Here is a 17,961-nt window from a genome sequence, read left to right on the forward strand (position 1 = left end):
CATTGCAATGTGTGGAGCACTGGCTTTGCTTTGCCTCCATTTCCCTAAAAGCATTTCGGCAAACGTCATCGTGTTATTGCGGAAGTGCCGAGATTAGTGTAATGTGGATTTTTGACAGTTGCATCCCCTCTCCCTTCACCCTAACGTTAAGACTCAATTGTGCTTTTGTGCCACCGTTGTTATTGTGACAAATACAAATTATGGCAGCTTTAAAATACGCCGGTATGGACGACACTGATAGCGAAGATGAACTGCCTCCTGGATGGGAAGAGAGGTCTACGAAAGACGGATGGGTCTATTTTGCAAAGTAAGCAAACGGTGGGCTCAAATTAAGCAGCATAACAGTGACATTAACACAATAATAAGGATCTACTTAGTTTAGTAAAAGAGACCAGTACAAATTAAAAAACAGGAACTTTAGCATGATGTAGTGTAATAGCCTAGGTTGTGTAATATAGTCTGAGATTTTCTTGAGTTTTACATGATGGAAGCACAGGTGTCATTAATTACGCCACACCAACCGCAATTAAGGCATTATATTCAGTGTATTGTCCTCACTGGAGGAAATGTGGTCCGTGTGAAACTCGTGGAAAAGTGGAGATGTTTTACAAAATGCACGTTTTCTGCTAGAAGTGAAGTTGAACCTTCAAATGGATATGAAATGAAGATGACAACAGCTGCTGACTAGCTGTACTGAGCTGGCACATACTCCAGTTTTGGTATACTACTAATTATCTGGCCCATAGCTCTAATGCCAGACCAGAGCTAGTATAGTACTATACTACACTCGCTAATAGTACACACGCATGCAGCAGCACTACAACTTTGCCGCCACCACTATGATCTATGGCTGCTGTGCTGTAGCCAGGCTATATTAACATTAGCCCCTTTCGGGACCCTTTGTTTTCCTTTTCTGTAGATCTGGCCCATAGCTCTAATCCAAAGATTAGAGCTATGGATCAGAGCTACCTTTTTCTGAATTTGGAACGTCCCAAATACAGAACAGTTACATGGGTCCCGTCCCCAAAGGGGCTATAATAGTGTAATAAATGTGGGTTCTATTGTTCTACAAACAGTAGGAATAAATATCAGAACCTGGAAGCACCACAGAGACAACAATGTACATTAATGTACTGAGCGATCTTTGTTAATTATAATGCTAAAATAAATAATAATATAATAGGAGTATGAATCGGCCCTTAGTGTGTGATGCCGCCCAACTCCCTGGGAGATGCGTGCTGGACGACGTGGCAATGCGGACAGTGACAGCGTTCAGTCTGAGTCTGCGAGCGAGAGCAGGCAGCAACTCGCACTGTAGTAGGTCGGCAGAGCAAGGTGAACGTTAGCCCCTCTTGGAACCCTACGTAAAGTTTTCTGACATTTGGATGACTTTACATAGGGTCCCTCTCCAGTTCGTAAGCCCACAATAGGACGCAGCTGTACATAACCTCCGTTGCGGCCGTGCTGCGCTTTTTTGATGGGGGTTAGATGTTTCAAAAGAAGCATATGAGCTATAGGAGACAACGGAAACGTCAGAGAATTTTCCTTTGGCGCAGAAGCCATTAAGTGGCTAGCTGCGACAGAGCAGATCAGAGGCAGGAACGTAGGGACGCGCAGCTAGCCAATGTCGGTGCTGGAGGCGGTACAATGGGATGTCAATAAGGAAGTCAAGGAAGGAAGGAAGAGAGAATTTCAGAGCTGCCAAAACGGTCAAACAAACAAAATTAAAAATACTTAACGGCTTCTGCGCCAAAGGAAAATTCTCAAATTCCGTTGTCTCCTATAGCTCCTATATGCTTCTTTTGAAACATCTAACCCCCATCAAAAAAGCGCAGCACGGCCGCAACAGAGGTTATGTACAGCTGCGTCCTATTGTGGGCTTACGAACTGGAGAGGGACCCTATGTAAAGTCATCCAAATGTCAGAAAACTTTACGTAGGGTTCCGAGAGGGGCTAGGTGAACGTGCACTCTATAAAGTCCCACCTAACTAACTATACAGGAGACCGCAAGGGTCATGGTCTTGGTCTCCCCTCCTGCTGACTCAAGACAGCTAGCTCCCCCTCACTAACTGTCTTCGCCGCCGGCAAGACTATAACTTGTGAACACCCCCCCTCCCGTCCCCAGAGTGCCGCTTCACAAGGTGTGTGCTCCAATCCCGTGCAACAACTAAGTGTCTCTTTTATAGTGGTGTCCTACACCACCTGAACTCAATGCAGGTAATCGCTGTGTCCTCATTTGTCTATCACACCTGCCTGTTACGTCATCGATGAGTCTGTGCTCACACTAGCTACATGAAAGTATGTAGCCTACAGTTTTCCACAGCTATTCTAGGGCTACGTTTTACAGAGTCACATTCTAATTCGTTCCCCATTGTGCAGAGGATGTCAAACGAAAGGTAAAACGTTGTACCCATAGACCTTAAAAAGGTTGTACCCTACATACTTTGACTCCCTACATCTGTCTTGTGCAGAGGAACTCATTATATTGTTACTGCCTGCTGACACACATACCGTATGGCCCCCTCTCATCACAACTGCATCTTTTAAGTATTTCTCTCTATAGCCTCCATTAGGTTCACTAGACCGGTGCCCGGCTGTAGAGCACTGAGTCGGTAACGATGGAAGTTGGAGATCCATGCCCCACCCGGCTATGCAAATACCCGTTGTACCCGTGTCAGAGTACCAGTTCCACCCATCTGTCTGTGTCCCTTTTATGCCCATATATGGAGATTTCTGTATCTATCTCTCTGTGTCCCTTTATTCCTATATGGAGTTCTGTGTCAGGCATGCCCAAATATGGAGCTCCATATATGGACCCTGGGCAGGGGCCCTGTCCAGAGCCCGGGCAGAGGCCTTTTGTCGCGGTTCTGGACAACCATGGGTCCGACCGACTCGACACCGGGCACTGCACTCCCTGTGGGGGTGTGGAACGTGTGTGTTGAAGTGGGTGGGGCAAACGGTTCTCGAGTTACGTGGATTACAGCCGTACACACGTACGTACAGACAGACGTACAGAGACATGGTGCATTTATAGATAGAAGATAGATGTAAGCAGATGTGGGGGCATGGATGCCTTGGTACATCCATTTGTACATCTGATTGCTAGACACCTTGAAGATTTCAAGGTTGATTTGAGCTCAGTTTTGTTTTATCATGCTGAAGCCTCACCTGATTTATCAATTAAAGTAGATATCTATTTAATTAACCCATTGGTTCTGAAAATGCAGAGAGGGACCCGTAGGGGCAGGTACCCTCACAGTTCTGTACACTCAGTCGGTGGCCTAATGCATACTAAACTGGGAGTCTGTTAAAGACGTTGAGAAGCACTGCATTAACCCCTTTATATAATTAGATGGTCCCATTTTTTTATTTATCTTATATTTTTTTGGCCAGACACACTGTTAGAGTTTAGACAGTATCAGAATTCACCAGTGCTGCTGCAGCAGCTGCCTGGAGGGAACCCATGGGTCCCCTCCAGGCAGTGCAAGCTCCCCGGTCTTGTTCACTCTTTAAATGAGTGCATAAACAACCACCCTGTCCCTGACAACTAAGTTATGTAATTATCTGACACTGCCATCCTCAGCCTATTGCATAAGGATAAGAGCTCATCCACCTACAGTACATCTCAGAGATACAGTTGTGCAATAGTGTGACAAGCACCACTATTGGTGAGTAAGTGTAAGTGGTGTTCACATTAGGGCTGCAACTATCGATTAGTTTGTTAGCGATTATTCTAGAAATAACTTTTTTCAATTAATTGAACAATCAAGATTTAGATACAAACTTTTTAAAAAGGAATATATTATCTGAATGGATTACGGGTAACGTTATAGCATTAGTATTTCCATCCATCCATTCATCTTCAACCGATTATGCCATAGTCGGGTCGCGGGGACAACAGCTCCAGCCTCCACCAGAGTGCTCCAGACTTCCTTCTCCAGAGCAACATTAGTAACTTCCTCCTGGGGGATCCCGAGGCGTTCCCAGGCCAGTCTAGAGATATGATCTCTACATCTGATCCTTGGTCTGCCCCGGTGTCTCCTCCCAGTGGGACGTGCATCGAGGACCTCCCTAGGGAGACGCTCGAAAGGCATCCTAACCAGATGCCCGAACCACCTAAGCTGGCTCCTTTCCAAGCAAAGAAGCAGCGACTCTACTCCGAGTCTCTCTTGCGTGACTTCTCACCCTATCTCTAAGGGAGATGCCAGCCTCCCGTCTGAGAAAACTAATTTCGGCCGCCCCTGCCGCTCCGATTCTCTGGCTGATCTCCTTCTCACTTCCTTCCTTCCTCCCCTCACTCGTGAACAAGACCCCGAGATATTTTGGACTGCACTATCCATCAGTTTCCTGCTGAGAACCATGGCCTCAGATTTAAAGATGGTGATCCTCATCCCAGCGGCGGCGGTGGCTCAGGGCCCAGGGGTAGAGTGGCCGGATGGCAACCGCAAGGTTGCCAGTTCGAACCCGGGCTCCCCCAGAGTTAGTGTCAAAGTGTCCTTGAGCAAGACACTGAACCCCTAATTGCTCCTGATGTGCTGGTTGGTGCCTTGCATGGTTTCCGCTGCCATCGGTGTATGAATGTGTGTGTGTGAACGAGTGAATGTAATGCACAATCTATGTAAAGCGCCTTGGATAAAGGCGCTATATAAATGCACCATTTACCATTTATCCATGCCACCGTACACTCGAACCGGTCCAGTGAGAGCTGAAGGTCTTGGACCGATGGTGCCATCATGACCACATCAGCTGCAAAATGCAGTGAAGCAACCCTTCGCTCACCCAGCGATATCGTGGCAGAGAGGGTCTGCCACGATTTCGCCTCGAGATCCTGTCCATGAAAATCACTATTTATTAGTATATTATTTATTAGTATTAGAATTTATTGTGTCTAATTAGGTGCATATGTCTTCAAGTGTATTACTACTTAGTTTTCATTATCTTGGGCAGTTCCTTGTTGACAGTAATTGTTTTATATTACTTTTCAGCATTGGAGTTGGACCCAAACATCTGGCATAGTTTTGTGACAATTGTAATCTGACCTTTCCTCACCACTATTTCCTCTGTCTATGTGCAGCCATGATGAGATGAAGACACAGTGGGAGCACCCCAAGACCGGGAAGAAGAAACGCTGTGCTGGAGGTTTGGTTCTTTTTCTGGTTGTTCTCTTCCCCATGTCACCATGCACTACATCAATGGTTCCCAAACCTTTTAGTTGGAGACCCTGATGAATTACTCATCCCGGGAAGTCTTGAATAGATGAAAAATATTTGTTTTTGTCTCAATCCTTAAAAACAATTTACATTAATTGAAAAAGAAAACATCGAACTATATCAGAAATCTGTTTATAAACACCACACTCAGAGTATAATCCGTCTTGTATCCAGTCTTAAATTCATAACGTAATAAAACGGCACTCACATGTATACAGTATATGTTTATGTCTGGCCCATTTGCCAATGAGGAATTTAGATTGTCCTAGAAGTCATAGAAGTATTGCTATTTCTTGTCATTTGGCGACTGATCAGATTTTGAGAAGCATAGTATGATTTTATATTATAAATTATGTGTATGACTCGGCTTATGTTTCAGCGATTTAAGTGTCTGTTGGTATTATGTCACGTTTTCTTCAATGTACTCTGACATGGTTGAGCATCCATGGCTTATATACTGTGTCCATTCAGTGGATGCATTTGTACTCCTGATTCATACTGACAAAGGGGCATTGATGCCATTTACCCTTTTAAAACAATGTATTTCTATTCCCATAGATTTACCATATGGATGGGAGCAAGAAACTGATGACAAAGGGCAGATCATCTATGTTGAGTAAGTTTCAGTTTGCTAAATCCTCAAATAGTGCGTTTTAGCCACTTCAGTACAAGATAGGGCTGCTAGAGTCACATCTAGAGTCAGAGTCTAGAGTTCACATATCCAGCGAACCAGCACAGTGATAGTTCATTGAGACATGGAAGTCAGAAGGTATTTTATAATTCATTCTGCTCCTTTAAATCAGCTGTCTCTCTCCACGTCAACTCCCTTCATTCTCATTTGCTGCCAGCTAACTCACTCACGCCCACAATTCAATCAGGAGGTCCTTTTAAGCAGTCACTACTCTGTGTTCTCTCTGCATGCCAAGCTGACTCAGTGGTTGTTCAGATGACAGCGTTCAAATTCCCTCCGCCTCCCCGGCCTCCTCCCTGTGGCATATTGGACTGTGAGATCGTTCGTTAGCCGCGTTACACATGTCAGCATTGCCTGGAACAAACATGCACAGAGTTACAATCACACAAGAGGCAGAGGGTTGGCTCGTCGATCATCTCCATCGATTGTCTTTAATGGTGAACGGGGAGGGAGTGTGAAGTCTTTAAGCTCAACATTTCTTCCACAGAGGAGACTGATACCTTGGGCCCTATTTTTGTCAGTGCCTTACCCCTTATCCTTAAACTTCTTTTTTCTCTTCTTTTTTTCACTATTTTGAAAAACATTTTTGAATAGTTCAAATAGCCAATCTACAAGCTCACAACGTATCGATGTAGATCGACGACTAGTTGAACAATTTTTTCAATGTTTTTCAAAGAACATTAGGGATAAGGGGAGATTTGGGATGCCTTACACCTTATCCCTAATCTTCTTATTTTTACTATTTTGAAAAACATCAAATAAAATCGTTCAACTAGTCGATCATCAACACGTTGTGAGCTTGTAGATTGGCTATTTGAAGGCACTGATGAAAATAGGGCCCCTAAACTCTCCCTTCTCTTAATCTGCCTGGTTAGTGGCTAAAAAGGTAACCACATACAGTACGGCAACGGCCACCACATAGTGTCATCTGAGACAAAAATGTCCACATCATAGAATAAATGACAAAATCATTCCATTGCTTAATTATTAACTAAAACATTGCACCAGCATACATCGGCTGACATAATTTGGATAGTAGTTTAATCGCACAATCACGTGAAAGATTTGACCATTTTCACGTTGTAGGCTACAGTAACATGTATACAAATGTATAGCCATACAATACCCAGCACCTTAACACAGCTGTAAAGTGTAACAATTCCCAGTTCACACTGATTAAGCTTGTGCCCTGTTGATTCCCTCAGCCACCTTACCTAGCTGCAGTCGCTGTCCATGGTGCTGAAATATCCCCTCAGCTAGCTTCTCTCCCCATAGAGAATAGCCATAGCCACCAGTGGCTCTGGGCCCACAGCGACACACTAATACCAGCAAACAACATTATGATTCAGTTTAAAAACATAGGGTCCAATTCACTACGCTGTTTACACCCATATTTTGTGTGTAAAGGAATATAACAAACTTCCCACAAATTTTGCGGCGGGCCAGACTTTTTCAAGTCTGCTCAGATGCAAACTTAGATGGGACTAAAGCTTGCTGTATGCATGTCATTAGAATTCTTTATTCTAGACTACTAACATGGGAAGTTTGGAAAACTCCTTTACACCCAAAATATGGGTGTAAACAGTCAATTTGGCTCATAATGTTTAAAAATAAATGATGCAGATTCTTTAAATGTGTAACATCTTTTGCATTACTTACTTGGCTCATGTAATTGCACAGTGCCATTCTACTGTTGTTCACGATGGCGATACCTGACTCAATGGATATCTCCTGTGATTGGGCCGTGACCCAGCGCTATAGTGCACCACTGCTGTCGAGGAATTGATTCACTGTGTGCTCTGGACAAGCCGAAGTCAGGATTCTGCTCTGCTTGTTATTAATAATCAAATTTTTTGTTGAAGTTTGTTGATGTGTTTCCTCTTCTGTTATTCTCAGTCACATCAACAAGCGGACCACCTACTTTGACCCCCGTCAGGCATTCACAGTGGAGGATGTTGTGCTGAAGCCAAAGCGTTACGATGGAAACACTTCGGCCTTAGAGATCCTTCAAGGTCGCGACCTCTCTGACAAGGTGGTTCTCATTACCGGGGCAAACTCTGGGATTGGTGAGTTTTCAAGTGTCCCACTTTAGTCATTGTTTTTTATATAGCAAATATTTTAGGTGCAGGAAAATGTGTTTTCATAGTGGAGCCACTAGGTGGTGATGTGGTATTACGCTACACTTTTTGGGGCGCCTGACAAGTGCCTTGTTATTGTCCCCTGCAAGCAGAGTCCCCATATTATCCCTCTAAAACCAGGCATTCATCAACATTAGCCTCTAAAATGATACACTTAGGCTCAACAAATCACTCACTAATACCGAACATGATCGTATTGAAGTTCATTAGCTGGGCTGAATTGGATGTCATTGTTAACTGTAATGAATGGTGTCCATTTCTGCCCAGCAAATGCATGGCTCAGTATATAATGGTCTGGAAACAAATGTATTTCCTCTTTTATTTAGGGTGAATTAGCACAAGCAGAGGCCATTAATTCAGACTAGCCGCTTTGTTCGGGGACGGAATAACGACAGCGCTGAGAGGAATCAAACAAACATAAAATCACTAATTGTCTTTATATTCAAATCCTTTGTCCCAAGCACTGTGAGGACATTGTAACGGCTGTGTGGATGGTATATCTCACAACACCACCACAGCATTCACATTCACAAGCGCCTGGGGACCCCGTTTGAAGATTGAGGGCGTTGTGTGAACTTCTTAAATACCTCGCTGACCTGGATGACTCTATAATATGGGACCTTTTATGGCCAGCCGATTATTTATAACAGTGAGTTGTTAGCAGTTGTTTGTTCTCTCCATTTGTATTTTTCACGAAACAAAGGCGGAGGATTTGCTCGTCAGTCAGATTGCGTTTGATGAAGCGCACCATGTGATTAATGAATGCTGCACACGCACACACCGATGATTAATGTGTTTACTTTAGTCAGAAAGAACATGTGGTAGCCTCTGAACAACACGTTGTACCTGTTCTTTGGACAACCCCTTTGTTGTTTCAAAATAATTACAATTAGTGTATGTGTAAAATGTTCAATGTGGTCATTTACAAAAATATTCATGTTGTAGTAGAACCATGTTGCAACTTGCAATGAACTGGCTGTAAATTCATGAGCATTTTAAAACACTGCATCCAGTCTCATTACATACAGGAAAGCATTTTAAGTGAATCTTCTAAACTGCTATAGTCTTTTGTTAAAAAAAGATGAATTACAGTTTTATAGAGGGTAGGGAAAAGCAGCATTTGGATTTGACCACAAGAGGGCAGAGGAGTTCTATGTGGATCATTACAAGAAGGATTTATAATCACACAATATAATCTTTTATTTTATTTTATTTTTTACTTTTTTTACTATGGATTGAAATCTTGATAAATTCAATCAATTCAACATTTGTTCTATGGTATATTTTGAAATGATATATCCTCAAATGATCAGCATAATTATGGAAACATGGTTTAGAACACAGAAATGTGTATTATATGTTTGTGCCAATTAAATATTTAACATGATAGAAAATCACATCTATTTCTCCAATAGCAGTGGAAGTTAAATATGCAGTTACCATAATTAACAGTATGCCAATAGTAAATGTCATTACTAGCGTGCTCCTTTGCCTTTGCAGTGGTCGACCGGTGAAATGTGCTTATGCCAATTGGTTTGACACACTTAGAATTTTAATGACATCAACAGTGCTTCAGTTCCAGTTTCAAATCTATTTTCCTAGCCTTGTAAATAAATGTTTCTTCCACTGGAAATGTGTAACATTCTTTTAAATTATTATTAGTAATAGAGATCCTAGGACCATTATTTAACAAGCAAATTTCCATTTCAGGCTCTTAATTTAGCTCTTAATGCACGTGAATGTGAAATGCATAATATGAGTTTATTTATGCATGAAATGTAATAGTGTATGGGTTTGTGACCAGGCTTGATGCTTGGTTGGAATAGCGCTGGAAGGCGAGACAGGACTGTGGCTCGTCTCGCCCATGTGATCACTGTGCCGTGTTCCACACATTAGTCTTCCTCTCCACGCTCTCCTTTTGTAAATTAAATACCAGTACCGACCTGGAGAGTGTTTTTAATTGTTATAATGTGAATGAACGATCACCGCTTGTGTTCACTCTTTCTCTCCACTCCACTTTCTTCTCTCTCTCCCTTCCCCTTTCCCTTTTCCTCCCCCCCTCCCCCCCCCCCCCCCCCTCCGTCTGTCTGTCTGTCTGTCTGTCTGTCTGTCTGTCTGTCTGTCTGTCTGTCTGTCTGTCTGTCTGTCTGTCTGTCTGTCTGTCTGTCTGTCTGTCTGTCTGTCTGTCTGTCTCTCTTTATGTCTGTCTGTCTGTCTCCCCCCCGCTCTCTCTCTCTCTCTGTCTGTCTCTCTCTCTCTCTCTCTCTCTCTCTCTCTCTCTATGTCTGTCTGTCTGTCTGTCTCCCCCCGCTCTCTCTCTCTCTGTCTGTCTCTCTCGGTCTAAATGTGTTCTCAGTCCTGTAGACTGGTGGCTGTACACCTGTACCTCTGCATTGATCTCTGAGTAGATTTGACCCTGGCCCAGGCCTGCCATCCATCCCCATTACCCACTCCTGCCCTGCTCCTAATTCCCCTCCATTGAACTAACTCTCAGCTTATTTACTGGCCAAGGGTCCATGGCCTTAAAGGGGACATTTTCATGGTGTCAGACCCCAGTGCACTTTTGCCTTTCCCTTAAAAGAATAAAATAAAAATCACACCCGTGTGAAGTGAGGGGCACTCTTATCATCGTACATCATCATACATCATCTCATTCCGGCCAATCAGAAGTTGCGTCCTCACCTTCGTCATCAATGTTTGTGTTTACGCAATGTTACACTCAAAATTGTCTATTCATTGTCCATGGCATTTAATGTTTGTGTCAGGCAAAATGTGGGTTACACAGAATACACACACCAAAAGCTGGACATAGGAGGGGCCCTCAAAAAATAATTATTATATACAGTATATAACACACACACACACACACACACACACACACACACACACACACACACACACACACACACAGGTATGCAACGAGAAAACGGCTACATTTAGAATCTCAGGATCTATTATTATTAGCCTTTTTGTTTTTGCATGATTATCTTTTTTTTCCACATTAGTCGGTGGAATAAAAAAATGTTGCATTCAGCAGAACTTCTTCTCTAAAGATAATATATATATATATTTTTTTTTGTTGAGGCAAAGCTATATTTATATTGTGCTTTGTTAGCACACACACACACACACACACACACACACACACACACACACACACACACACACACACACACAGCTATATTTGCGGTGCTGTGACTGCTCTGGTGGGACCCGCCTGCTGCTGCTACGTGTATACGTTGAGCTGTCAGGGGACTCGCCGCGGTCTCCACGGTTCTCAGGTGCCATTTTGTCAGCGTAACGTGTGCTGAGTAGTGGTCAGGGCTAACATGCTGACCCTCTGTGTCTCTAGCAGGGCGACACGCATGCTGGCACATCTATATATATATATATATATATATATATATATATATATATATATATATATATATATATATATACACACACACACACACACACACACACTGTGCAAAATAAATGAACAGTTTACTCAGAGTGTACCTGGTCCATTTGGTTACATTTGTACACTGTACACTCTCTTGAGTTACAAATAGATGTGTGTGTGTTGTGTGTGTGTGTGTGTGTGACACACCTTATATCCCTCATGCTATTCAAGTAATCCATCAATATTTCTGATGCACGCAAGCGGAAAAAATAATGTTGAGACATGGTCTTTCTAACATCGGCTTGCGTTTAAAAAAAGAACGATGTGTCTGGGATGTGTCGTCATCAAAAACATCGAGTGGTGACAACGGCTGAATTGGCTCAGCCAACTTTAAGAACATTTGTTAACAGCATATATATTGTTTTGCATATATCCCACTGTGCATCAGGCTATTATACGTCTAAATGGCTGTCTAAAAAAGTGTTTATAACGGGTCTAAGTTTTTAGCGGTCTAGGCTTAGATTAGATGTTGAAACAACGTAATTTCGACAGATATATATAGACGGTCTATATATAGACGTTTAAAAAAACACTAAAATATAGACAGTCTTATATAGACGTTTAAAAAACAGCTAATCAACTACTAAGCCTAGACTGCTAAAGAACCTTCACCTTTAGACCAGTTATAGCCTGGTTTTAGACGTCTAATAGCCCACTATTGCTCAGTGGAATGTTCTTATTTTAATTCAGTTTCATGTCCTGTACATATATAGGCCTACGGTATGTTTCATGTCCTGTACATATATAGGCCTACGGTATGTTCATGTCCTGTACATATATAGTTCTACGGTATGTTCAGAATTTCATTAAAAAAAAATATATATCTTCAACCCTTTCTCTCAGCAACCATGCATTCGAATCGACAGAGATCGACCCGCAGTGTTGAACCCCTCCACCTCTTCCTTGGTATAGTGTAAATGCACACTGTGTTTTTGTTTTGGGTGGAGGCCAGGCCGGTGTCGGAATAAGAAGCGGAGAAAGAGTTAGGCAGGCCAGGCATGGGGAATAGCGAGGAGTATTATAGGGGGACGGAGTGCTTCGTAATGTCCCGTCGCCATCAGTATCTCTAAGACACTCCTGTCCCCGCAGCAGTGGTTTAGGACTTTCGAATGTTATTCGTATTCATGAAAAGACTAACCCAGTCGTCCCATGTTTGCCTTGATCCCGCTGTTGTTTCGGGTGGATTAGGTGTCAGGCCTGTGCACTCTCTCTCTCTGGATGGAGAGATCTAGTAAGCAGATGCAGTGAGGAGTCGCGGAGCCGGGGAGGGGGGGGGGGAGCGAGCCTCTGTGTGCAGATTAAACCCATAGCCTGGCTTTGTGGCTGATCATTAGATTGAGGGAGATTTGTTAAGCATAACTGCCATTAAATTGGCTGCAAAGCCCTGGTATTTACTGCACCGCTGTTTATGAATAAGGACCCCCTTAAAGACCCCGCGCGGCGATGCGTTAAACCCCAGCCTCGGTAAGAGGAGGGACGATGCATTATTCATAGTGTGAGGAATTAGATGGATAAAAAGATGTTCCTGGTGAGGGTGGCATGCAGCGTGTGTGTGTGTGTGTGTGTGTGTGTGTGTGTGTGTGTGTGTGTGTGTGTGTGTGTGTGTGTGTGTGTGTGTGTGTGTGTGTGTGTGTGTGTGTGTGTGTGTGTGTGTGTGTGTGTGTGTGTGTGTGTGTGTGTGTGTGTGTGTGTGTTGAGCGTCTGCGAGTGTCAGCGGGTTAGCTGACATCCGGAGTGTGTCCATGTTTATATTTGCAGCATTCATGTGTCTGCCGTGGTGGGACAGGGTGTGTGTGTGTGTGTGCGGATGCGTGTGTGTGCATGCGTGCATGTGTGGCCTCGATGGTAGGTTATGTTATTGTAACTGAGCGAGCGAGGAAATCGAAGAGACAGGTTTTTTTCTTTTCTTTTTCTTTCGTGTCCTCGCTGATGAATGTGTTTATTGGCTACGTAATGAGAACCAGTTATGGTTGGTTAGTCAAATTATTCAACTTTATTAACCTTGGATGAAACTGGCTATATGCAGAGCCAAACCACGGTGTAACATGCAAGGAGAGTGTTAACGCTGGAGGCCAAGAAGGGCTCAATAATGATTACAGCTCTAATATAATAGAAGTGAAGTGCTTTAAGAGAGGATGGGATACATATATGTGCTCAAAGGCTGTGTGAGTGAAATAAAATGAAAAGGGGGTAGCGCCGGGTTATTGTGTGTAGTCAAGTAGTTTATAGACCTATCGAGTTTACAGTCTGCAGATGATGAGGGGACAAAAGTTACATGAAGGGGGGGGGGGGGGGGATGGGGGGGGTTGGGTTGGGTTGATGGCAGTGATGAAAATAGCCCTCGCACTCTGGAGATGTACGACGTGTCTGTACGCACAAGCACACTGTCTGTGTGCGTGCGTGTCTACAGAATATATATGGTACGTATATTTATACACGTGTATATTTGGCCTTGTGTGCTATAGTGTGCATGGTTTTTCTGCTTGTGTGTGTGTGCGTGTGTGTGCGTGTGCGTGTGCGCGTGCGGTAACAGTGGTGGAAGGTGAGAATGGGGGGACTGAGATACATGGGGTATAAAGCCACTCCTCTCGTCCGGAACAGCTCTATACTTCTCTCTGTAATTACTGACCATACATTCCACTTTTGGGGGGGGTGACAACGCCCCTCCTCTAAAACTAATGGAAAGGAATTAGAAGGTGCTCCTGCAAAGCTGGGATGTTCTTTTGGGTCTGGAAATTCACAGCAGCAGCAGGAACAGGTGTACTCATCATTGAGACACTCAGGAGTTAGTGTTGTTGGGGTCTAGAGGGATAGAGCCTGGATCCTATAGCGGGGGTAGCATTGCAGGCCAGAACTGAGGTATCACTAGGCCCAATTTAGGAGAGATTTAGTTCACCTGTGTGGAAATGGTGGGATACTTACTGCCCCAATCCACCTTAACAACTATTACTTTTGACACAAGGAGGGAAAAAAAAGACTTGCCCTTCACCAGAAAAAGAACACAACAACCCATAGGAGTGATTAGTCTATTTGGAGAATTTGGTTTAAAGAACAGCAGCTGATGAAAAAGGAAGCCATAAGATCATTTTCCCTGTTTCCACATGGCCATGTTCATTCATATCTTTTCATAGCTCCCAGGGATATCACAGATACCATATTTTTAGAATGCTGTAAGTAACAATCGTAATGATTTGAGAATAGTATAACTTGACCATATAAACTCATGTTACATACATGTTCAAGCCAATGGTGCCTTGAGGTGGATATGTGATATTTAGGCAGCTATGTCTGTTTATGGTGCGGAATGCTCCAAAACATGTGTACCCATAGGTCTTGTAATGATCCAAATTGACTTTCACTTTGCCCACATGTACTGGGCTTATTTTAGCTAAATGCCTCTTTGGATGCAGATCAAGTTAAAGAGAGAGAGAGTCGGCGGCCGCTCCGTTTGCCAAATAAACACGTTCCCTGACGAGGCTGGTAATGATCTCATTACGTCGAGCCAATACACCTGTGTACGACGGGGATCCAGGGAGGGTCGGTGGGGCGGGGAGGACAAACAAAGCGTGAAATCACTAAATCACACTCATTATTGGGGATATCAGGAGGGCCAGGATCCTAATGTACCATGAAGAGCATTCACTGCTTAATGGAGATTTTTTTTCCCCACCCATTTTTTACACAATACAGTAGAATACATTTTGAACAGTTTGTGGAACCTTTTTACTGTATATAAATATATATACTGTATATATTTTTACTACAAAACACGCGTGATTTGATGGTTCGGTGAGGCTGGACTGTGCTGTGCGTTCACTTCTGCCAGATGTCTACACTCAGACTGGGGTTGACACTTGAAAGTGTAGAGAATTCTCCCTTTCTTTTTCTCATATCTACTGTGCACGGACTTCGCCATTGTCTGACGGAGACAAAGAGCTTTGAGGACTGTTCCAGGCCCAACATTACAGCTACCGTACGGCCTAGCGTGTGTTGTAAAACAGCTCATGGCGTCTGTCGATCCGCCGGTGTGCAACAGAAACCCTGCAGTGACCTCTCGTCATGTTCCGGCGTCAGCGTGCGACGGTGAAACAGGCTCCCTTTTGTTGTACACCTGACCAGGAACTCATTTCAGCATGGCCCCTCTTTACCGGCAACACAGGCATGGGGGTGGGGGGGGGGGGGGAGCCTCTGTACAGCAACGCCACTCTCGTTATTTCACAATTAATGTCAAGCCCTTGTTATTTGTCATTGGAAATACATGGCTTCGTCGCTGCTGTTGTTGTCGCTGCCATATTCTAATTTGTTCTCTATTATGGAAAACACTGGTGTCGATTAATTTCACTTTCATGGTTTGTACACACAACAAGTGAGCGTGAGAGAGTGCGAGGTGATGTTTACTAGGCAGCCAGTATTCTTGTTCAATTTACTGAGGATGAAATAATCACTGTTTAACTTATGGCGTTGTTTGGAATCCAGTTTTTTTCTCTCTCCCTTATAACTTTTGCTGTTTTGATGTGTAACATTTTAGAATGTGCTGCTGTAGGTATGTGTGTCTCGACGACACTGCAAAGGAGGATGATTGACCTCAATGTCTTTCGAGAATAAATAAATAAATAAATGAATGTAATAGGGCAATACTATAACACACTTCCAAAACATTTGAGAGGGCTTTTACTCTTTTATTATTTGTATGGAATCATAGTGAAAATAATACATTTTTGGAGAGCAGGGCATTTCTATTAATTAAGGGGAAATTAGCGAAATGTGTGGCAAATCTGCAAAAACAAATGCTTACCACTAGCTTTCTTCACAGATTTTCATTATACTTTAAGTAGCATGTGTCAAACTATAGGGGGTCTCATGATTCTGAATCCATTGCAAGCATTAGATTTGCACAAAAAACACTCCATTTTACATGAATTGGGCACATTTGGCTATGGCCGAATTTAGCCCAAGGAGTATTTTCGTGCAAAACTAATGCTTGGAATGGATTCAGCATCATGAAAACCCAATAGTTTGACATGTCACATGCTACTTAAAGTGTAATGATTTTTTTGGAATTTTGCCTTTTATATTGTTATAGTAGACACATTTGTGAAAAAAGCTAGTGAAAAGCATTTTTTTTTGCAGATTTTCCACACATTTCGTTAATTTTCTCTAACTATATGGTTTGTGTTTGTGTTGAGTTTGAATTTGTGTCTTGAAGGTAGCTACTGTGTGTGTGCGTGCGTGCGTGCGTGCGTGCGTGTGTGTGTGTGTGTGTGTGTGTGTGTGTGCACTCAGCAGCTGAAACCGCTGATTTCTCAATCGTGTTGTTTTTTATTTTCATTTCCATTTCTCGCGAGCGAAACGATCTCTGCACACACAGCTGCAGTCCCCTCCATTACACCTAATAAGGTGTCATATAATTTAATTCCATGCTTCACTTGTCAGAAAGGGCTTCCGATCCCGCTCCAATTTTTGAGTTTTAATAGATATTACTCCTTAACACTCCCCTCACAATTAGGCCTCCCAGTTCCGTTCCTTAATGAAAATCAGATTAAGACGTATAATCTAATTACAGTTCATATTAATCCACCGTCTGATACACCCCCCGCCTGCTGTGCCGCCCGCCGCCTCAGACCCTCGTCGCCACAATCACTTAGCCGTATGCGTTGGTTTGTCAATCAGGGCACGACGCCCGCTCTGTGCGTCTGTGTATTGTGTATTGGCTTGCATGTGTTTGTACATATCTCTGCTGTCGGGGAGAAACCACCTAACTCCAAATCTTTTCAGGAAATGAATAAAACTGTATATATATATATTTAAAACAACGCGATACTACCTCATCAAAGTTGGTATTGTGACTTTATATATTGTCAATTACTTTCATGAGATTGGGAGGTGTTTTAACAGACAGTTTGAGGATCCAATGGAGTTAAGAGGTTTTGACTGAAGTGCTTTTTAATACTTTTCATTGGTTCAATATATATATATATATATATTTTTATCACTTAGATTTTTATTAATTTTTTGAACACACAAACAAACAATGACAAAAGACAAACACAGTACAAACAAACAAAAGAAAAATAAATAAAATTGACAATGCGTATCAAATGTTACTTTACATATTCCTAGACATGTTCTGTTGTTCCTCATTCCCCCATGCCCTCATTGTTCATGTTCAGGTCATTAAATATTGTCCATTTGGACCATTTGTCCTCCATTTGTTCCTCCTGCATTCTCAGGCGATTTTCTCCAGTTTCTCCATGAGCTGTATCTCCTGAATCAACTCTGTGTTGGAGGCTCCTTCTGTCCCCATTTCCTTGTGATAGCCTTCTTTCCTGCCGCCAATAAAATGTTTACCAGATACCTATCCTCTCCTCGTATCTTTCCCCCCATCAAGTTTTTTTAACCAACACACAGACGTAAAGGGTGTTCAATAGATTTATGAAAGAAAATCAAAAACCTCAAAAAATGGATGGATGATATTTG

The 17,961-nt window shown here is 42.9% G+C and overlaps 1 protein-coding gene across 1 annotated transcript in view; it reads left to right on the forward strand.

Annotated features, from left to right (window-relative positions):
* Window positions 1–92: 92 nt before the first annotated feature.
* wwox (WW domain containing oxidoreductase) overlaps window positions 93–17,961 on the forward strand; it is a 207,507-nt gene continuing 189,638 nt past the window's right edge. Inside the window, 4 exon segments of the mRNA XM_079502479.1 lie at window positions 93–307; window positions 5,075–5,139; window positions 5,769–5,826; window positions 7,798–7,967. Of these exon segments, the coding sequence (XP_079358605.1) occupies window positions 201–307; window positions 5,075–5,139; window positions 5,769–5,826; window positions 7,798–7,967 (400 nt within the window). The 5' untranslated portion in view covers window positions 93–200.

The sequence above is a fragment of the Electrona antarctica genome (assembly GCF_951216825.1).
Source record: "Electrona antarctica genome assembly, chromosome: 5".
NCBI lineage: Eukaryota > Metazoa > Chordata > Actinopteri > Myctophiformes > Myctophidae > Electrona > Electrona antarctica.